Source organism: Miniopterus schreibersii, assembly GCF_964146895.1.
Source record: "Miniopterus schreibersii genome assembly, chromosome: 13".
In the NCBI taxonomy this organism is placed as follows: Eukaryota; Metazoa; Chordata; class Mammalia; order Chiroptera; family Miniopteridae; genus Miniopterus; species Miniopterus schreibersii.
In genome coordinates, this window is record NC_138113.1 from 25,087,263 (window position 1) to 25,110,311 (window position 23,049).

General features: G+C 36.9%; 1 protein-coding gene across 5 annotated transcripts in view; it reads left to right on the plus strand.

Annotated features, from left to right (window-relative positions):
• Positions 1-23,049, plus strand: part of FOXN2 (forkhead box N2) — a 42,568-nt gene that overhangs the window by 592 nt on the left and 18,927 nt on the right. For 2 of the 5 annotated variants that reach the window (XM_081156910.1, XM_081156907.1), the window contains exon 2: positions 19,143-19,693. In XM_081156910.1, the coding sequence (XP_081013036.1) occupies positions 19,157-19,693 (537 nt within the window). In that variant the 5' untranslated portion in view covers positions 19,143-19,156. Of the gene's footprint in view, positions 1-3; positions 53-834; positions 955-1,182; positions 1,201-19,142; positions 19,694-23,049 lie in introns of those variants that run through there. The other 3 variants (XM_081156909.1, XM_081156908.1, XM_081156911.1) reach the window with 3 other exon arrangements.

Below are 23,049 nucleotides of genomic sequence, written 5' to 3' on the forward strand. Positions count from 1 at the left end.
TCGAACTGACAGGAGTGCGGCCCCGTGAGGAGTTCGGAGTTTTCCCTGAGAGGTATTGACCGCCCGGGAGCGGGTGTCGCGCGGAGGAAACCGCGGCGAGGGGTGCCGTCTCTCCGGAGAGGCTCAGAGTGGCCCCGGGGACGCTGCGGGTTCGACCGGGGAGAATGTGCAGTTCGAGGAAGTGCCCGCCCCAAGCCCCCGGGAGTCTTTGCAGCGCCCCCTCCCTTGGCGTGTGGTGGAGCGAGACGTGCGGGGCGTGGAGTCCTCGTCCGGCCCCAGGCGCACTCGGGCTGGGCCCCGACAAGTTGTGTCCGGGAAGGCGCCGGGCGCCTCCCGGAGTGAACTTGGGGCGTTCGGGTGGCGGGGCATTGGGGTGGACGGGTCCGGGTCCCGGATGTGGGGCGGCCGACCCCGGCACCCTCGCCCCTCCTCCAGCGGATGCCCTGGGGGCCCCCGCGGGCGGCTGTCTAGGTGGGAGGGGAGTTAGCGACTCGGCGCTGCAACATGGACACTTCCTGTTCGCCGCCCTCCCGGGGCCGCGGGTGCCTCTGCCCTCAGTCCTTCTGGGTGTGAGGTTCGAGGGTGTGGGGGAGGCACTGACGCCTTCTGGGTTCGCTCGCGGCAGCGGCAGCGAGTCCGGAACCCGGGAGGGTGGTGGGAGTCGGGGGAAAGCGGCCCATGTGCCCAGTGCTCCATCTTACTCAGCTCCACCCCTTTTACCTTTTTTCGCAATGCCCGTTCCCACTGCAGCTCGCGGGAGTTGGGGTGCCCAGTTCACTGGGGGCCCACTATCGGAATCCTCTTTGACCCGATTTCTACTTAAAGTCTCTTTGAAGCGGCCTCTGTACTTAGTTTTCTCCTTACAGGGAAAAAGTCTTAGATGCAAAGAAATGACACATACTTTCTTCTACCCGAACTCCGAGTAGGGGGAAGGAGGACGACGCTTTATTTCTGGTTAGTTTACGCCGTTCCTCCCGGCCAGCTCCTGATTGTGACAGCCACGTGGCCGGCTGGCGGGCGGAGTGAGAGGTCGTCCTGGCGCCGGCGGGCGAGGCTTCGCTGGGAGCCGGGGCTTTGCAGCCGCGCCGGAGCTTTGCCTCCACGTTTATTTTGGTGTTTTCCGAGATGGGGAAGTGGAAAGAGCTGAGCTGTACATGTCTGAATCGTAACACTTATCTGTTTCCTTGCAGTCCTTGTAAGGTATATATTGACGTTTTTGCCCTCTTTTGCCGTTTTGATGATTCATCTTTAAAATCTCAGCAGCTTTAGGTACCCACTAAAGGGTGGGGGGGAATAGAATGGTACATTATGGAGTGCCCCACTCGGGGGTTGGGGGGGGTCGTTTGAATTTTGAAAACGTTAATGAGAGGTTCTGGTGTAATCAGAAATAATCACATTCTGGAGTACTTCTTTTTGATAGTTTTATAAAAATCTAGTTTTTTTTCTTTTTACGTAAAACTCAAGACCTGAAAAGATATAAATGTATTACCGTTGAACTTGTTTAGGGATGAAATAAATACTCGTTTGGTTTGTACTTTCTTAAGCTTTTTTTTTTAAAGGTATTAATATGAGTGCTAACATATGTAAAATGTAACATATTTTAGAGTATATAAAAAATTAAATGTCAAAAGATTAAAAATTTTAATATCCAAACTTTTGGAGCATTTGGAAAATTTTAGAATAGAACTACAATCTCCTGGTTACTAATGCATCATGTTTCATTTTGTGAATACTTTGGTGTATTTGAATTATTTCTGTAACATATGTTTTTATTTGATTCGGTTTTATTTGAAGAGTGCTGATGCACAGGAAACATTTAGGATGTGTAGAGAAATTTAGAAACATTTAGAATTGAGTAGAGAAATTATAGCAGCAACATTTATTAGAATTTTAATTACACCATAATAATGGTTCTTAATCAGTGAAGTTAACAGATAAAAACATCAGGAAGGCTCCAGTGCAGGAAACATAATGTGACTGAGAGTATGTGTGCTGACCACTGAGAGCAGTGCTTAGGTGAGAAAGAAAAGTAAATGAAGTCATGAAATACTTACATGAAGCAGAAAGCATTGAAAACATACACTGGAAGATAGCTACATTATTAGTTATGGGATCTATCAAATGAAACTAACACACTGCCATCCAAACAGGGCTTGGTCTTAATGCCAGTTGATGGCTTAGCTACGTGTGTGTAAGCTCTTCAGTTTTCATTTTTGCATAAATGCAAAAAGGTCCTCCAAAAGCAAACTTTTGAAGGCCCAGTGCTCTCCTGATTTCTTAGGGAAGAAAAAGAGGGCTAAGATTTTATCCCTGTTCTCAGGTTGAAGAGATAGATTAACACACATGAAAATAAAAGTTTACAGTGTGAGGTGATATAGTGAGGAGTTAAATTGTACGATGCAGGCAGGTGCTGTGAAAGTCAAGAGCGGGGGAAAAGAGAGGTTTGAGTAGATAGGGGAGGCTTCTTGAAGAAAGAGGGCCCTCTTCCTTTCTGAAGTGTTACTCCCGTTAGATTAATCTTCCTGAAGATATCACTCTAATAACCAAAACCCTTTCTATCAAGCATGAATACCAAATTTTTTCTCAATTCTTTCCAAGCTTTGGAACTTGTTTTCTCCCATCTTATCTTCCACCTAAACCTATAGGAACTGTTTATTCACTACTTTAACGTGGTATACCAATTTTACTTCTTTTTTCACCTTTGTTGATATAACATTTTTCTGTTGACATGCACCTGCACACATCCTCTTAACTACTAAAGATCTGTTCAAGCTTGAGGTTTGGCTGAAATTTCGATTGCCCTGAGAGCCTTAGAATAGTACAATTAGATCTGCCTTTATCTCTCCAACTGAAAATTCTTCCTCTTCTCTAATAACATGTAATTATTCTTTTGAGCTGTAACATTCTGTACTCTCTTATTTTCATTTAATAAACGTTTTTTCAGTACCTGCCATGTGCCAGGCAGTGTTATAGGAACTGAGGATGCAGCCTTGAATAGGCAAAATTCCCATGTTCTTTGTTAGTTATCTTTTTAGGTTTTATCACCCCAAGAAGATTATAAAGTCTTTGATCACCAAGAAGAGCCTTATCTTCTCAGATATATGTTATATGCTTAGTGAACATCTGATTATTTTGTGAATAAAGGTCTTATGGTATGAGGTTAGAGAGATGATGGAAAGGTCTTTTCTTTACCTGTGAAGGGTACAAAGGAATAACCAGTTATGGATGGCTTGAAAACATCACTTCTGAATTTAAACATGGGTTAGTATCCCAAAAGAAATGGCATTCGATCCTAGAATGATATGATAAAATCCTTTTTTGAAGAAGGTTCATTTGACAGCAGTGTGCAGTACTAGTTATTAACTGTGGGAATGAAGAGGAATGGGAAGGAGAGGGATCTATTGAAGAGAAAAATAACTTGAGAAGGAGATTTAGAAGGGGAAAACCACAAAGAAGATGGTGAATTTAGTTAGTTGAATGTAAGGTAAGTGGGAGATACCAAGGTGAGGTTGACCTTTAGTGACTAGAAGTTAGAGGTGTGGGATAATTCAGTCAATAAAGAGCTGACATCTAGTGTTACAAATTTTTGTAATAGAGTTAACTGAAGTGTTGAGGACTAAGTGATATTTTGAGAAACTAGAATTCAAGAGGCATTTGCTTTGGTCATATGTGACTTTATAATTAATACTGTAGACTTGTACAGTAACTTTATTTCCACTGTATGAGAATGCTATCTCTGTTTTACCACCAAATATAAAGGAACCAAAAGAATGTTTATTATCATTTGCTTCCAAGAGATTTTGATTCATGTATTCCTTACTTCCCTTACCCTAACTTTTTTTATTTAAATAAATCTTTTCTTTTAGAATAGTTTACATTTACAGAAAGTTGCAAGATAGTACACAGTATACCTCATCTAGTTTTTCCTATTGTTAACTTCTTACATTACTGTGGTACATTTGTTACAACTAAGGAAACAAAATTGCTAGTTACTATTAACTAAACTACATACTTTATTTAAATTTCACTAGTTTTCCCCTAGTATCCTTTTTCAGTTTCAGAATTCCAGTTTCTCATACTTTTCTTGGTTTTGATGACTATGACAGTTTTGAGGAGTACTACTAGTCAGAAATTTTATAGAATGTCCCTCAATTGAGATTTGTTTTTTGTTTTTTAATTTTTTTATTGAATTTATTTGGGTGAAACTGGTAAACAAAATTATACCAGTTTCAGGTGCACAATCCTGCAATACATCATCTGTATATTGTGTTGCGTGTTTACCACTCCAGGTTAAGTCTTCCATCACCATCCCCCCTCTGCCCCTTTACCCTCTCCCATCTCCCCCATACTCCCTTCCCTCTGGCAGTCACCGCACAATATTGACTGTGTCCTTGAGTCTTTTTTTTTTCTTTGCTTTATCCCCTAACTCTTTTCACCTAGCCCCCCAACCCCTTCCCCTCTGATAGCTGCTAGTCTGTTCTCTGTATCCATGAGTCTGTCTCCACTTTGTTAATTTTGTTCATTAGATTCCACATATAAGTGAAATCATATGGTACTTGTCTTTCTGTGACTAACTTAGCATAATATTCTCCAGGTCCATCCATGCTTTCACAAAAGGTAAGATTTCTTTTTTACGGCTGAGTAGAATTTCATTGTGTAAATGTACCACAGCTGTTTAAATCCATTCTTCTACTGATAGGCACTTGGACTGCTTCCAAATCTTGGCTATTGTAAATAATGCTGCAGTGAACATAGGGGTGCGTGTATTCTTTCATATTAGTGTTTCAGGTTTCTTTGGATATATTCCCAGAAGTGGAGTTACTGGGTCATAAGGCAGTTCCATTTTTAATTTTTGAGGTAACTTAATATTGCTTTCCACAGTGGCTGCATCAATCTGCATTCCCACCAACAGTGCAGGAGGGTTCCCTTTTCTTCACATTCTTGCCAACACTTGTTAGTTGTTGATCTATTGATGATAGCCATTCTGACAGGTTTGAGGTGATATCTCTGATGTTTTCTTCTTGAGTAGACTGGCCTCATGGGTTTTAGGGAGCAAGACAACAGAGGTGAAGTGCCCTTCTCATCACGTTGTAGCAAGGATACATACTAACAATATGATAAAATTGATTATGTTAACCTTGATCACCTGTTTGAGGTCTTTGTTTGCCAGGTTTCACCCCGACACCCATCCATTCCATAAACTACTCTGGAAGGAAGTCACTAAGCACAGCCCATGCCCTAGGCCTTAACCTAATTTTGATTCATGTATTTTTTTTTTAATTGACTTCAGAGAGAGGGGAAAGGAGAGAGAAACATTGATCAGTTGCCTCCCTTATGTTTCCCAAAGGGGATCGAACCCACAACCTAGGTATGTGCCCTAATTAGGAATGGAACCTCCAACCTGGTCATTTGCCCTGACCAGGAATTAAGCCCACAACCTTAGGGTGTATGGGATGACACTCTAACCAGCTGACCTACACCGGCCAGGACAGATTTGTATATTTTTTATTTCCCTCAACCTAATTTTCTTTTCCATAAATAAACATTTAAACTTGGACAGCTGTTTATTGAGCAGCTACTGTATTTAAGTACTAGGAATATAGTGGTGAGCAAGAGACTTTATTTCTAGTTTTCTGGAGTCTGCCTGATGTAAACAAAATATTACTTTTTTTTTTTTTAATAGTCACCCAAGGATATGTTTTTTCTTACCCTAGCGAAAGAGAAACATTGATGTGACAGAGAAACGTGGATCTATTACCTCCCCTATGTACCCCAAATGGGGATTGAACTGGCATCCTGGATATGTGTCCTAACCAGGAATAGAACCTGCAGCCCTTCAGTGCACAGGATCACGCTCCAACTAACTGAGCCATACCAGCCAGGGCAACATAAAATAGAATCTATCCTCTCACCAATGTGGGCCTTGATTTCACTGACAGTTGTAAACATAGTATTACTGTAAGGCCTAAACGTCTAAATAAAGTAGTCAGAAGATAAGCTATTATCATAAAGATTAAATATATGTACCATAAAAATAACTGCCTTATTGCTACCAGCACAGAGAATGGAAAACTACTTTGATTCTCTCTAAGCTGATGTATTACTGTGAACTTACCAGGACAGTTTAATTATTATTAATTATCTTCATATCTAATAAAACTTGCAGGTTATATAAGAAAATTCTTGGCTGCTTGATAGTATTTTCATAGGTGTTTGGTAATTTTGCCACTTAGAAGCTTCCCTCCCCCAGAAGTGGTTTGAAAGGTGTGTTGGGGAAAACACATTAGGAAGAGAACGAGACCCTGAGCTCTCTTCCTTATGAGAGGCTGTGATTATTTATTTATGGAAAAGAAAATGAGGTGGAGGGAAATAAAGAACATTCATCAGAATTTTGAAACTGATGCTAAACTTTTTTGGAGGGAAGTCACTTATACTTAATAGGAGAGTAAAAGAGGGATGCCAGCCCAGCAGGGGGAATGTTACTGGGAAGAGTTGTTTGATTAACTACAGAACACTCGTACTTTGAACTCACTGAAGTTCTTCCTAAAATGTATTAATACATTTATACCTTTCACACTGTTGTACAGCCCACTGAGCATAATTTTAATATTTAAATTAGAATTTTGACAGTTAATATAAAATTTTAAATTATATTAATAACTTTGGAGGTAGAGAACGGAGGAAACTAATAAACTTACGTCCTTGTAGTTTGTTTCTTACCTTAAAAGAGGACATACAGCTGAAGGGAAGACATTTCCTCTAAGTTAAGATTTTGTTCATTTCGCCTGCCCCGTGCCTTTGTCTGACTCCTCCGTTCTTGAAAGTTCAGGTTAAATGCTGCCTCCTCTGTGCTGATTCAGCAGCGTTTATTAGTAATCACAGCAGTTACTGCCTTGTATGAGTACCTACTGCGTTCTGCCACCGTACTATACTAGTCACGTGAGGATATAATGTAATTCCCGTAACAACCCCGAGGAAGTGTTTTATTCTTGTAGATGAAGAAACATAATGAGACAATATGTAAATGCAGTGCTGGGTATTTGAACCCAGGTTTGTCAGACTTTGAAAATTCATGTTCTTTGTACTGTCTCTTGAAGTCTTTGAAAAACGGGTATTTGCCAGGACGAGATGCTTGCCTCTCCTTCTGTCCCCAGCAAGGAGAGAATACAATAAAGGGTCGTGGGATTGTCTCTCTCTTGCAAATACAGAAATGTTAATTGCTTTGACATTTAATGCTTTTGTTATTTCCAGTATTTAAAAGCTAACCTGCATTATGTACACCTAGGACCATTCTTAAGTTATGGAGAAAGAGTTGAGTTTTAACAGCTTTTAATATTAATTGCCTAGAGTTTTGAGAATTGTATTCATTGGTTTTCCCTTATAGAAAGATAATTCAGAAATACAAAATAATTAGAAAGCTTAATAGGAAATTCTCTTTACGTTTAGAAGAACAAAAAGATTTAAATAATTTGTACAAGGTGAAGATACTCATTTAACAAATATTAGATGCTTACTACGTGTTAAGAATCAGAGGCATGTGAGTGGGTGATAGTGTGAGACATACCCTTCTAGACAGATTCAAGGGGACTGTGGGAACAGAGTAGGCACTGACTTTTTCTGAGCAGTGGGATTGGGTGGGGCGGGTTCTACAGTCATGATAGTGGTTTATTAATGGTGTATCAGTAATGCTTCTTAAGTGGAGAACTGAAATTTAGGAAATGAAAAGATTACAAAGCGGAGTGGAAAGCATAGTATTTTGTACTTGACTATTAATTGCTCAGTAAACATTTTTAAAAGAAATGTATATCACTCGTGTTGTTTTTTTAAATGTAAAGTTTGATTTTAAAAAATGTCCTTTGTTTAGTTGAAGAAAATGTAATGATATGGTATAATTGGGTATAATTTCCCCTTGGCCTTTTTAATCTGGTTGGCAGTGAGCTGGAGCCAGGTTACACGTGCTTGAAGCGGTCTGCTTAAGGGTGTCGTGTCCGTTGTTTTTCAGTCCCCTTCTCTTTTTTTGTTTGTTTAGTCTGGGTTAAGTATTTTATAAGGTATAGAACTTTAGTGTTTATAAAGTAATTTATGTCTATTGTTTCTTTTGAGCTACTGAGACATAAAAAACTACAGTAAAAAAAGAAGAGGGTATATAGAGGATATATAAATGCAATTGGAACATAGTAGGAGAGAGAAAAAACTTCTAAAAGATGCTTGGGTGGAAATTAAATGGAGGAGTTGCCATTGAGTTTGGCCCTAAAAAGTAGGGCTTTGGTTGAATGGTGGTAGGCAAGGTAGACAATTTGGATGTTAGAATAGCAGGAGCAAGCGTATAAGTAGGGAAAGGTACAGGAAGTATTTGAACAGCATTAGTCTATTTTGGACTAACTTCAGGTAGAGGAGTATTAGCTTGAGGATGTAGGTATTGAGTCAGATTTATTGATGGTAGTATGTACTTTTTTTTCCCCAGTCTTTCTTTTACTTATGAAGCAATCTAGGCAGGATGGTAGCTAGTGCAGAGTGTGAGCTCTGGAGCTATACTCCCTGAGCTTGTATCCCAGTTGTGCCACTTCAAAGTTCGTGATATTGGGCATATCATTTAATCTCTCTGTATCTGTTTCCATATAGAAAATGAACACTAATAACAACTACCTGATAAGGTTGTTGTGAAGATTAAAGAAGTTAATACTAGTGAAACACTTAAAACAATACATATAAGAAAGTACTAGTTCTTGCCTTTATATTAATTACGTGTACATAATTTAGATACACACATTCAGGCATGTTGGAAATGTACATAAAGGTAGGAAATGTAGTCTTATGTATCTGCAGGAAAACTAGTAGTATTTGAATTTCAGTTTTTTAGTATCATCTAGATTATTGTAGAATGAAAGTCCAGCCACCTAATTTAATACACGTCAAAGTTATATAGTAGCAGAGCTAGAACCAGGATCTGTCAGACAACAAATACTTGAGCAGTAAACAAAACAGAAAACCAAATCTGCCTTCTGGAGCTTTCAGTAAGTCAGAAAAAGATGTGTAGTCAACCATCCTAGGTGTGATAAGTGTTATCAAAAAGTACAGGATCTTATGGAAGAATATAATTTGGGGACCCCTCTAGTGTCAGATGTTAGAGAAGGTTTCCCTTAAGATCTTAAAGCTGACGCCCGACCGGGCATGGCGCAGAGGTTGAGCGTCCACCTAGGATCCAGGCGATCAGGGTTCGATTCCCGGTCAGGGCACATGCCTGGGTTGCGGGCTCCATCAGTGACTCTCTCATCATTGATGTTTCTGTCTCTCTCTCTTCCTCTCTCTGAAATCAATAAAGATATAAAAAAAAATTAAAAAAAAAAAAAAAAAGATCTTAAAGCTGAGCTGTGAATGACAGCCAGGGCTGGGTGAAATGAGTGTTTTAGGCAAAGGGAGCAGCATTTGTAAACGCCCTGAGGGAGGAGAAAGCAAGGCCTATTCAGAAATCCTAAGTGGGGAGAACAAGGAAAGAGTGGCAGAGTGTCTCCAGAGAGGTTACAAGGACTGAGTTATGCGGAATCTCTTCTGTACCATGCCAAGAACTTCTTGGATTTTGATCTAAGGATCCCCTTGATGGATTGAGGAAGAAAGGGACATTGTCAAAGTTGCATTTTACAAGATTATTCTAGTTACATTTTAGAGAACAAATTAAGAGGATCAGGCATAGATGCAGGGAGACTATTTTAGGAAAATATTGTTAGAGCCACTGTGTGTGTTTGTGCAGAACACAACCATGGGGGTACCATTCATGTGGACTACCATTGTGGTGGTTTAGGTGAGAGATGATGTTGACCTGGTCTGTAGTTGTGACCATGAAAATGGAGAGAGATAGGCAGATTTCAGATACAGTTACTCCAAAATCTATCTCCATACCAGACTTATCTCCTAAACTTTAGATCACATATATTCCAAATGCCCATTCCACTTGAATGTCTCATAAGCATGTCAAATTCAACAGGTCAAAACCACAACAACCACTATCCCACACAAAAACCCACGACAAATACTGATCTACCTCCAAGAAGAAAAACAGCCATATTCCCTTTCAGTATTCTTTATATTATCAAGTAGAACTAACATCCACCCTATTGCTGATACTGTCTTCTAGTAGTGACAACTAGACAACTTAGCTGTATATCGCTGCAGTTAATATGGCTACTTAGAATTTAGGTTATATTCTATGTAAGTTTATTTAGGGACTTGAGTATTTATTAGGGTAAGTGTTACCTTCTAAAATGCTCTGGAGATAATAACATAAGTATCTTTAGTAATTTTAACAAATATCTTTTACTTCAGTAAGTGTACATATAGGGTCAGTTTAGTCCTTATTGGACTTAATTTTGTTAAATTAATCATAGTTTTGTGTTGTTTTAGAACTACATATAAAACCAGTGTATTAAATCAACCAGTATAGTTTTCCTAAGTTTTACTCTTGCTTTCCAAATTTGACACCAGGGACTTACTGGTAAGATATCATTTTATGCCTTTATTAAATGTATTTCTGATCACGAGTGTGCTTTTAAAAAATACTTATTTTCAGTGGTACAATTTAATTGGCTGTGAGAGATTTACTACATGGCTTAACTAATTATGGCTTATGTTCAAGGCATTGAAAATCATCTTATACATAAATAAATCCTGACAACAAAGAATACCAGCTGTTTATATCCGAATGCCATCTATATTTACCATTGTACACTGGGACATCATCTGTTGACTTTCAGGGTTTTGCAACTTTGTTCCTTTCCACATTACTTTTCAAGTGCAGAGTACAAGGCTCTCAAAGAACCAGAGTGCTGGTTGGCTGGCTAACTGGTCTGTAGTTTGTAGCACAGGTGATAGATAGTACTTCCAATTTCATTAGTGATTATTTTTGTTTTTTTTATTTCTGTGTGATCAGTTTTTTTAGCTTCCAGCATGTTTTTGTTTGGACAGCACATTGATTGCTATCCCAAAGTTTGAGAAGATGAGTTTTGAAACTAGATTTACTCTGAGAGCTAGTAGTGCTTCTTTTCTAACATTATATTTAATAACGTGTAAGGTAATTAGTGGTATGTTTTAGATACTGATGGAAGTTTACAAGTTATTGTGTCATCAAATTTTTTTAACATTTATTAGAAATAACTTTTTTATTAGAGAAAACAATTTTCACTCAGTTTAGATCTTTTGTGGTACTGCTTTTTAAAATCAGTATTTCTGTGTGAAAGGCAGTTATGTGCTAGGGATTCATTGTAAAGAGAACTATTTGGTCTTTATGCAGAAAATAACAGGTTTGTTACTGCTTAGAAGCAAATGCGTTCGTTTTTTTTACTTACAAAGCTATTGCTTCATTTTAACTTCCCCAAGAAACTGATGAATAATTGAGATTTTTTTTTTTTTTTTTTTTTGGATGCAGATGCTGCAACAATGTATAGGGGAATTCTATATACTGTGTACAAATAGTACAAAATTATTTAGATAGAAGTGGCATTTAAGCCGTGGTTTACACAGTGTAACTGGGCAAGTTAGGGTAGGAGGAAAGTGGATTCAGTAGAAGGTTACCACAACAGATTTTTCTCCCCCAGATTTTAGTGTTTTCTGCTTTTAGCATGAGTTGAAGAAAGGTTTCTCCCCCACACTCAATTCCCCCCCCCTCCCCGCTTTTTGAAAAACAGTTTCCCTATGAGACAAATCTTTGACCCTTTTGTATTCTGCTCCCTACCCCCTTTCTTGACTGGAAAATGCAGCTGCACACATTTTTTGTTTAGAGACAATGGATCACATGCTGTGTCACCTAAATCTATGACCAAGAGGCAGTTTTATTCCTAAGAGACCATAATGCTTCAGTTGTCCTGGATACATGACATCATGTAGCATTATAATCAAACATACATCTTTTTGCAGTACATTTGGGATTTGAATCTACCCTCTAATCTCAGAACTGGATTTTATAGGATAGACAGTATTTGTAATTGATAATCATAATTCAAACAAAGAATGTATTGTTAATTCAATAGGAAAGGTTGTGAGTTCTTTTATATGTCGTGGGTTTTTTTTCTACTGAGGGTTACCAAAGTTAACAGATATTTTTAGTTAATAGAATACCTTTAAAGTTCTAGCATTTGTTAGGTTTATTACACAGAGCCTTGCAAATAGTATGTGCTCAATAAATGTTACACTTTATTTTTGCTAACAATGTCATAAACAAGAAGAAAATTGTTTTCCTTTTAAATGAATAACTTACAAGATTTAGAAAATTATTAGTATTTGTAAACTGCTAAAATATTTTATGTTGAGCTTATTATAAGCTTATTGTACTGTTGAAAAACTCTAGGAAATACAATGTAGTCAGTGGCTTCCAGTCTTGAGAAATGGTACCTCATTATAATTAATAAATAAAAATGGTTAATTCCTAAGGAGATTGGAGGTGAGGGAAGGAAAGGGAAATTGAATGGAAATCTCTTTTTATTGTATAGTATGTCTTAATCACAGATAATGCTTAAATTACAATAAAGAACTGAGGTAATTACCGGGCAGTTTTAATAAAATGCACAAACATTTTGTATTTCTGTGGTATACCAAGCACTGTCATAGATATTTTTTCTATGAAAAACATTGTTTAGTGATCTGAATTAAGTGAACGACTGCCTATTTCCCTTTGCTAGGGTGTCTTAGCCCAAATCAAACGGTTTTTAATATTGGTTAATCTAAAGTGATTGGATGGGAAAGCCACAAACCTGAGATGGGGGTGTACTCTCTCGTCCCTCTTTTGACATTTGCAAGATTGTTTGATTTACCAATGACATTAAGTTATTGGTGGGAAGTAAAATGGCTAGTCAATAAAAATAAAATTTCCAGATGTCTTGAGACCATGTAAAATGACAGTTAGAAACTGGAAATGCATTTAATTAAGTATAACCAAAAAAAGTCATGATCATTTGTCACATGCTTCAGGAATCAGATATTTAAAGTGAGTATAAGGAGACTGGTTTTAAGTAGGATGCCGGACTAGTAGGGTGAAGTGGATGGAAAAGACTTCACCTGCAAGGGAAGGCTAACCGCCCTGCTTTAAGGTGAGACTGACTGCAGGTCTTCAGGGCCTCAGTACAGTTGTTCAGGTGCTGGTCTCAGCTTCTTCCTAGTTCTTGTAGAACATTACGGGTGACATGCCTCCTCTAGAAACAGCAAAATTGATTTCCCTTATTACCCTTTCCAGGTAATGAGGAAAGAAATATTCAGTGATTGGCTTAGGGGTGCAAGGAAAAATATAAATTGGGATAAATTTGCTTTGGGATATAAAAAATCGATTATCATTTTATTTTTATCTGAGTCCTTTGTCAGTTATTTTTTATTTTCTAATAAGACCTCTTAGATAATATAATGGATTAAATATGAATTTTTAACAATTAAAGTATCTTGCAAATAATAACAGATTTAGGGCTCTACGATTATAATATGGATAAGGTAAAAACTTAATTAAAATTGAAAAATGGAACATGAAGAGATTCGGTAATATAATTTGAAAAGCACTTTTTAGGAGTACTGAACATTAACAACAAGTTTATTGCAGTTTATATCTTATATGCTGTGGCATTATATTACTAAAGTATTACACTAAAACACTTATATTCATGAGAATTGTTGGAATAAGAGCCTGTTTTCTTGTCATTAAATTTCATATTCGTGAACTTTTTAAAGTATTTTTAAATTTATGCTGAAATTCACAATATAAGTAATATCTTAAAAGTAGAGAAAAATGATTATTTTGACTGTTTTAACTTGATAAGAATTTTGTAACAGGATAGTAGATTCTGAATTAGCTGGATACAAATGGATGTAACTATATGTGTAGGTATTTATATTTTTGTCCTGTTTTGATTATGGCATTATATTTGCCATGTCTTTTTCTTATTGAGAATCTTACTACTAGTGAAAACTCAACATTTTTTATATCAGAGGTAGTGTGGTTATTTTATATATATATATATATATATATATATATATATATATATATATATAAAATGGTGTATATGTTTGTGTGTCTGTGTGTATGAGAATGTTATCAGCCAGAACTGTGAGTAAAGGAATTTAAACTTTGCAGGGGTAGGGGCACTAGATAATAAAATAATAAAAAGTTATGAAAGTTTATGTGATTTAAGTTTATTTATATTATTAATATATTTTTTTAATCCTCACCCGCAGACATGTTTTCATTGATTTTAGGGAGAGAGAGACATCGATGTGAGAGAAACATCTATCAGTTAGTACCCCGACTGGGAATTGAACCCACAACCTTTTGGTGTACTGGACAATGCTCCAACCAACTGAGCCACACTGGCCAGGGCAAGTTCTTTTATATTATTTTGACTAGAAAGATTTGAAGGGTTCTGTCATGTTGCATGATTGAGTAAAATATTGATATAACCTAAGAAATAAAGTGCATGGACACAAATAGAATAAGGAAGTGAAAGTCGCATCATAAAGAAAATGATGAAACTGTTATTGCAGCACTCTTCTGAGAAGGCCTGATTTCAGTTGGTTGCTTTGCCAGTGGGTATCATTGGTCATGCAGGAGACCTGTCCTTAACACCAGAAGTTTTTTTATAATTTTCAAACTTTGAAACAAAGTATTGTTACTAATTTTGTACCATAATTTTTTTACTTGAAAGATGTAACATTTATCAATCTATTACTTTAGAAAGAAATCTAATAATAATTTTAAAAATTAATAACTACAATAATTACCATCTTTATAGCATACAGTAAGTACTATATGCTTACTCTCTACCTCTGTTCTAAGTACTTTATGCTTATTCTCATTTAATTTCTACTAACAATCTTCTGAAAGTAAGTACTATTAGTGTTACTGGAGAAAAGTATGAATGGTTTTTCTTCGTTGCTAGTGGGAATGGGGTTTTTGGGTACTGCTGGAATAAGCATTTCTGGAAGACCCCACGGGAGGATGAGATGTGGTAGAAAGTTTTATTTTCATGGAATTACATCCCTCAATTTCCAAAGTCCCATTCCCCTTAACCCAGTCCTGGAAGTCGTGCAGCTGGGGATTAAGCAGAGTTAAAAAGCAAAGCCAGTTTCCAAAGTTTTCATTCGATGGTGGAGCTGGGTCCAGTTTGCATTAGGCTAATTGCAGTCCATTAGTCCATTGTGGGGGTCACTTGGCTGTGAGCCATGTGGGCGAATGCAGAAGCACAGGAACATGAGAGCCCCCGAGAAACCAGGAGTGTAAGAAAACAAGAGTGCAAGACCAAACAAGTGGGCCAAGAGAGCAAACTCCTCTGTTTCCACACCTTCTCTGGCCAATGACTTGTTCCCAGGTGTGACTCACAGACAAGTACCTTCCCTATGTCACCTAAACTTTACTGGGCATGCCTATAATATTTGTCCTTTCCTATTATTAATAACTGGGTTAAATTACAAGAGTATCATTAGAATTCTAAATTGATAGGTCTTATCTGCTATTGAGTGGCAGAGCTGGGATTTGAACCTAGGCAATATTTTTTCACAGGTCATGCTCTTAACTGTCTGCTTCACTGCCTCCAGATGTGATTATAATACCAAGAATAATGAGTTAGATTTTACTTTCATGGTTTTTTTATAATATGAAATTGCTTTTTCTTTACAGCTTCAAATATACTGCCCCCTCAAGTTTCTGTTTAATATTTCCTAGTGTTAAATATGTTAATTTCTTTCTCAAGGAAGAAGCCTCTCATTTTGCAGTTGTACACTATTTCACCATAGAATCTAACAACTATGACAACTGAGCCAGAGTTTACCATCATCCAATAATTTCCATTGGTAAAGTTCCAGTGAAAATGATTAGCTTAAAATAAAAATTTATAAACCATCTAGGGAAAACAGGGCACAATATAAGAGAATCAGAAAAATCAGACCTGCAGATAGTTCACATCTTGGAATTATCAGGTATAATATATGTACATATATTTAATATGTTCATTGAAAACTTAAATATGAGGAAAAGAGCAAACACTTTGTAAAAGAATCCGAAGTTCTAGAAATGAAAATGTAGAGTAATTGAAATTAAAATTTAAGAGATAGATAAAAGCAAATAGACCCCATTGAAGAAAAATTGATATAATGAAAGATAAATCTGAAGAAATCCAGAATGCAACACAGGGAGACAACATAAAAAGAGGTTAATAAAAGGGAAATTTTTGGAGAAAACACAGAATGCCTTCAAAAGAGTATTAGGTTTCAAAAACAGTAATGGAAGTAGAAGACCACAAAATGATATACTCAGTGAAAATAAATGGAACAACTATGACTCATTGTAGTTCAAGTTAGAGTTCTATAGCTAGCAAAAATATCTTTTAAGAACAAAGGCTAGCCCGGCCGGGCGTGGCTCAGAGGTTGAGCGTCGACCTGGGATCCACGCGATCAGGGTTCGATTCCCGGTCAGGGCACATGCCCAGGTTGTGGGCTTGATCGATGACTCCCTCATCATTGACGTTTCTATCTCTCTCTCTCCTTCTCCTTTCCTCTCTCTCAGATCAATAAAGATATATTTAAAAAAAAAAAAAAAAAAAGAACAAGGGCTAAATAAACACATGCTCAAATAAAATCTGGAAGTTCTCTAGCAGATCACTTTAAATATAAGGAAAATGGTCATAGAAACTGTGAAATTCATGAATGAATGATAAAGACAGTGGTAAGTGGTTATAACTACCATTTTGTATTTAAGAGGTTCCTTAGTTATTTGGGGCAACACCTCTAATACTGTATAATACAGCATTTATTTTTTTGATAATTCTGTGCCTTAGTTTTCCTTCTCTTGTTTAGTCTCTGCCATGCATTTCCTCTCACACCAGTGTTAATACCAACCTAAGCAAACGTGCTCTCCTCTAAACCTTTTGGTAAATGATCTAAGAATTCCAATATGGAATTTCATTTTTCTTGTCCTAGAGTAGAATATCAGTGTAACATTCAGCATAATATGCAGACACCTTTGAGAGATGCATGAACTGCACAGCTATGAAAAAAATGGTACATTTGAATCCTGAGCCCTCTTCTGAAGATAATGCCATGACCCTTCTACAGTGAAGCTCTAGACAAGGGTTCCAGGGAGATTTTACTGGGTTTATTTGAACTCTCCACTTTTAAAATTTCTCCTGTGAAAAGAAACTGTTCTTTCTGAAATGTAGATTTGGAGTCTGAACACAAATGTATATTTTGCCAAAATTGTACGTTTACCTAATGTTTTTGGGTAGCAATGTCTTAGTTTTAGAAATTGGTTTATTAGTAGGTGTATTCATTACTTGGGTTATGATAGTTATAGACCAAGAAATTAGAATACAGTGTCTTGGTGTGTGAAATTATATATATAGGTGTATGAGAGAGAGAGACAGGAACTGGATGTAGAGAGAACAATGATAAAATTTAAAATGGATAGGATTGGGCCCTGGCCGGTATAGTTCAGTGTTTGGGCACCTGCCCACAGACTAAGGGTTGAGGTTGGATTCCGGCCAGGGGCACGTGCCTCAGTTACAGGCTCGTCCCTGGCCCTGGTCAGGGTGCATGTGGGAGGCAACCAGTCCATGTGTCTCTCTTACATTGATTCCCTCCCTCCCTCCCTCCCTGCCTCCCTCTCTCCCTCCCTCTCTCTCTGAAAAGTGGTGGAAAAGGTATCCTCGGGTGAGGATTTAAAAAAAAGAATAGGATTGGGTAATTGGTACCCATGGGTGATGTGTATATACTGTTACCAGGATAGTGTAGTGGTTAGAGTTTTCGTTCTGAAGTCAGTCGGCCTGGATTTAAATTCTGGCATTTCCAGTTGCTAGCCAGGCAGTCTCAAACAGGATGTTTAACCTCTGACTCACTTTCCTCATCTGTAAAATTGGGTTAATAATAGTGCCCATATTATAGGGCTTAATTGATGGTTACTTGAGATATAGTATGTAGTGTTTAGCACAATGGCTAGCTCCCAAATTATTCACTACTCCTATTGATAATTGAATGCTCTATGACTACATCTACTAGTAGGTACCAGGATCCAAATGACTGCTCTACATCTAAAACTGACCAGTTTTCATAATTCTTGGAATAACCTGCCAGCTATATTCTAAGTAAAACTTTGGAGGTACTTCTCTTATTTCAATTATATAAATATAAGTAGATTGACTAAACTAATGGAAAACATAGACTTTTTTTCACTGAATTCAGAAATGAGGCACCTTTATGAGTCATTAAACAAATTAAATAGCACATTAGTTCTATCACTTTCCTCTTTGGTCAGTTATTCTCCCATGGTATTTTGAATTGAAGTGTGTTTAAAAAACAAAAAAGAAGTCATTTGAGAAAATAGAAATAAAAACAGTTTAAAAATGGTCTTTTTATCTCTTTGAAAGTACAGTAACACTTCAGACTTTATTAAGGGAATGTCAGCCTTTCAGGGTCAGTACATACTTGATGAGATTATATGGAATGTAGATGTAGAAGCACTGGAATTTACAAAAGAAATAACTTATAGTAAATATAATTTTATCAATAATGAATTTAGTGAATAAGAAATGTTATCTACAAAGATAACAAATTTGTTATCTACAAATATAATACTACAAAGTATTATATAAGCTAAAAATATGAGAAATGGTTTCTGTTTTTATAATAACTATTTTAGACTTGAGGAAAGGGCTTATTTGGAATTATTATTTAAGCAGTATTTTAAATTTATTTTCTTCATTGAGCAATATGTATGACTATTATTACAGTAAAAACATAGATTCTTAAAATGCATAGATTATAAAGTCCTATAATTCAAAGAAATAGTCTCTTCCTTTTTAATAACCATTACTAATTTGGCAGTTACAGTGGGCCAGGGACTTTAATAAGGACTCAAAATACATTATTTAATTTTGTTTATATCACTCATACATATGGTACTGTATTGCTGCATTTTATTTACAGCCATATCAAATAATATGAAATAAGTTCTTTTCATATTGTAAATTTTAGTGTCTTCATTTTACAAATACTGTGCTTAAATATTATGTGGAATAATTGCAAATTTTCTCTGATTTGGGGATATTTACATATGTATTTTATTTTTCCATGAGCCTAAGAATCTTAAGTATTACATTGATTGATAATTGTTTCCTTTGTTGCAGAACTATAAGAGTAAATGGGTCCAATTATTGGAATGACGCCAGAAAAAAGAGCTGAAACTCCAGGAGCTGAAAAGTTTGCAGGATTAAGCCAGATTTACAAAATGGGAAGCTTGCCTGAAGCTATTGATGCTGCCAGGCCAAAGGCCACTCTAATGGACAGTGAATCAGCAGATGATGAACTCACAAACCTGAACTGGCTTCATGAAAGTACTAATCTTCTAACAAACTTCAGCTTTGGAAGTGAGGGTCTTCCAATTGTTAGTCCCTTATATGACATAGAGGGAGATGATGTGCCATTGTTAGGACCATCTTGCTACCAGAACCCAGAAAAAAAATCAGCAACTTCAAAGCCCCCATACTCTTTTAGTCTTCTCATTTATATGGCTATAGAACACTCTCCAAATAAATGTCTGCCTGTCAAAGAAATTTATAGCTGGATTCTGGACCGCTTCCCATATTTTGCTACTGCACCAACAGGCTGGAAGAATTCTGTTCGACATAATCTGTCCCTGAATAAATGTTTTCAGAAAGTGGAAAGAAGCCATGGCAAGGTCAGTGTTATGAACATTGCTATATTTGGGGAGGTTGGGGAGAGTTAACACAGAGATCTTAAAATAATGGGGAAATCAAAGGAAGACAAAAATAGCCAAGTCAGATTACTTCAGCTTGATCTTAATTATATTCATCATTTGCTTTCAGTCTACCATAGGTACATAAATTAGTGTTTTTAATGTTCCAATTTTCTATTATTAGTTTCTATAGTGTTTTTATCACTGTGTCAGTATATTATTCTTATTTATTCAGTCTGGCAACCTTGACCTTATAATTAGAATGTAGACGTTTACATTAATGCAATTGATATGGTTGGATTTAAATCTATTACGATGTTATTTGTTTTCTTTTTGCTGTTTTTACTCCCTTTTTACCACTTTCCTGCCTTCTTTTGGATTGAGTATTTTTTATGATTCAGTTTCAGTATATATATCTTTATCACAGTCTACCTTCAAATAATATTATACCATTTCATTTATTATCTGGACTCTTACAGATAAAGTTGACAAATCCTGATGTCCTATCTGGATCAATTTTTTTTTCCCTGGAGAAGTTTATTTAACATTTCTTGTAGTTCAAGTTTGCTAGCAATGAAATATTTTTTCAACTGTTTTGTGTAGGAAGGGTATAGAATTTTAGGTTCACAGGGGTTTTTTTTTAAGTACAGTAGTTCCCTCCCCCCCCCCCATCTGCTAGGGTATGTCCCGAGACTTCCAGTGGATGCAGATAGTATGGAACCCTACATATATACTGTTTTTTCCTATACATGCATACTTATGATTAAGTTTAATTTGTAAATTAGGCACAGTAATAGATTAACAATAACTGATAATAAAATAGAACAATTGTAACAATATATTGTAAAAAAGTTATGTGAGTAATGGCCTGTCTTTTTCTCTTTCAAAATATCTTATTGTACTGTAATCACCCTTATTGTTGTGATGCTGTGAGATGATGAAATGTCTGATGTCTGTGGGATTAGTTGAAATTAGATGAATGATCTAGGCATTGTGACTTAGCACTAGAGTACTGTTGACCTTCTGACCATATATCAGAGGAGGATCATCTGCTTAAAGTAACCCTGTATCATTGAACCATGACAATCTTTGTGGTTGGATGTCAAGAGCAGATGTGTTGATGGTTGAGGAAATTGAATATTTTTGCACTGCAGTTTATTGCAAGTAACTGAAACCACAGAAAGCAAAACCACAGATAAGGGAGAACTACTGTATTTTAAAGATGTCACTCTCTTGTCTTTTGGCTTGCATAGTTTCTAATGAGAAGTCTGCTGATATTCTTATGTTTGTTTCTCTATTGTGTTTCTTTTTTAACTGTCTTTAAGATTTTTTTTCTTTATCACTACTTTTCAGTAGTTTGACTATGATGTCCTTAGTGGTGTTTTTCTTTATTTTTATCCTGCTTTGGTTTTTCAGAGGTTCTTGGTTCTGTGGTTTGTTGTCTTACATTAAATTTAGAAAAATTTTGCTCATTATCTCTTCAAATATTTCTTTTGGCTCACTTTCTACTTTTGGGACTCCAAGTAAAAATATGTTAGACCATTTGCTCTTGTCTCACCTAAGGCGCTCTGCCTCTTTTCCTATTTTTACTCCCTTTATTTTAGTTTGGATAATTTCTGTGGGTCTTTATACAGATTTACTCTTTCCTCTGTTGTGTTCATTCTGCTGATAAGCCTGATAAAGGATTAATCATATTTTTTATTTCTAGCATTTGTATTTGCCTTTAAAAAATACTCCCCATCTCTCTGCTAAAATTTCCCACTAGATCCATAAACATATTAATCATAGTTGTGGTATCTGTCTGAGAATTTCAGTATCTGGTCCCTTTCTGGATCTGGTTTTGTTGACTGTTTTATCTCCTGTTTGTTGTGTGTGTTTTATAATTCTGGATTGAATGTCAGTGTAAGAGAATGGTGAGACTAAGGTAAATGATATTTCTACCCAGAAATAGACATGCCTCTACTTCTGTCAGGTTGTTAGTGTGAACAGGTATTGGTCAATCTAGTTAATAATTGAAGTGGGATTGGGTTTTGTGGTTGTCTAGTTTCCTTCAGCATACCACAGGCTTCAAATCCCTACAGAGATGGACTGCCAATACTTTGTGCTTAGTGTGAGGGCTGGAGTATCAGATGATTTTTCTCAGTGTTTCTACTTCACATTCATCTTTCAGTTTGTGCCGCATTTGGGGGCAGGAAGGGAGTTTGTATATTTCTCTTCACACTCTTGCCCCTCCCATAGCAATAGACTGTTATTACTTATTACTTAGTGCAAGGCTTTTGTGTAAGGTGGGTTTTTCTTCTGTTCCAGTTTTAGTCTTAAACAGGCTCTATATGCCTGTGGCTCACAAGTAGGGGTTTGCATGCCTACATCAGGAGCATACAGTCTCTCCCATCTACTCAGAATGGAGTCTAGAGCTGCATTCATCAGTAGCCAATCATCTGCATATGGCTAGTGGCTGGCATATTGGACAGCATAGGTATAGGATATTTCTATCATTGTACATAGTCCTACTGGACAGCACTGTTCCAGTGTTCAGGCCAGTGTCCTGCTTATTCCCATTATGGTAGATAAACTGGCTAATATCTGTGGGATGTCTTAGGTATAAGTGAGTGACCATTTCCTTTCTCAGTGTAGCAGATTTGTACAATGTGTTATTGGAGGATCTGGGCACAAGCAGATTTTCTGCCATTCTCCTAATGACACATGGCACATTGCTTAGTGTCAGTGAAGTATGAGGATAGCTTGATTTTGTACATCTTTTCTAGTAGCAGCCATCCTTTGCCTGGGATTGAGATGGGTAGGGTATTTTGTCTCTCTCTCAATAGCAGACAGCTTTTGCTTCATATTGGAACTTTGTCCAGAGTGTAGGAAGGTTGTGTGTCTGTCCCTCAGGGAGAGCTGATCTCACCTTATGCTCATTCAGGGCCTGTAGCATGGTTCTCTACCAAATAAGTGCAAAAGCCTTCGAGTTCCAAAATGCATAATAGTAAATGAAAGAATACATATTTCCTGTTTCCATTGCACAAAAGATTTATCTTGTTCTATGCAAATTTAGTTTAAAACAATTATTAACTTCTAAAAGCTGTTTATTATTTGTGTTCTGTCATCTAAGCACAGTAATGAAGAGGCAAAGTTTTTAAGTGAATTAATTAAAAATAAGTTCCTTTTTTCTGTAGACTCTGAAACAGATTAGCAAATGCATAGTTTTATCTCTTGTTACTCATAGTTGTGAACAGACCCAGTGAAAGGAAGTACTGCTGTAGTAACATAAACCAGACTGTTATTTGGAGACCTTATTCAAGATACTTAACTCCCCAGTACTGCAAGTTTTCAGTGTC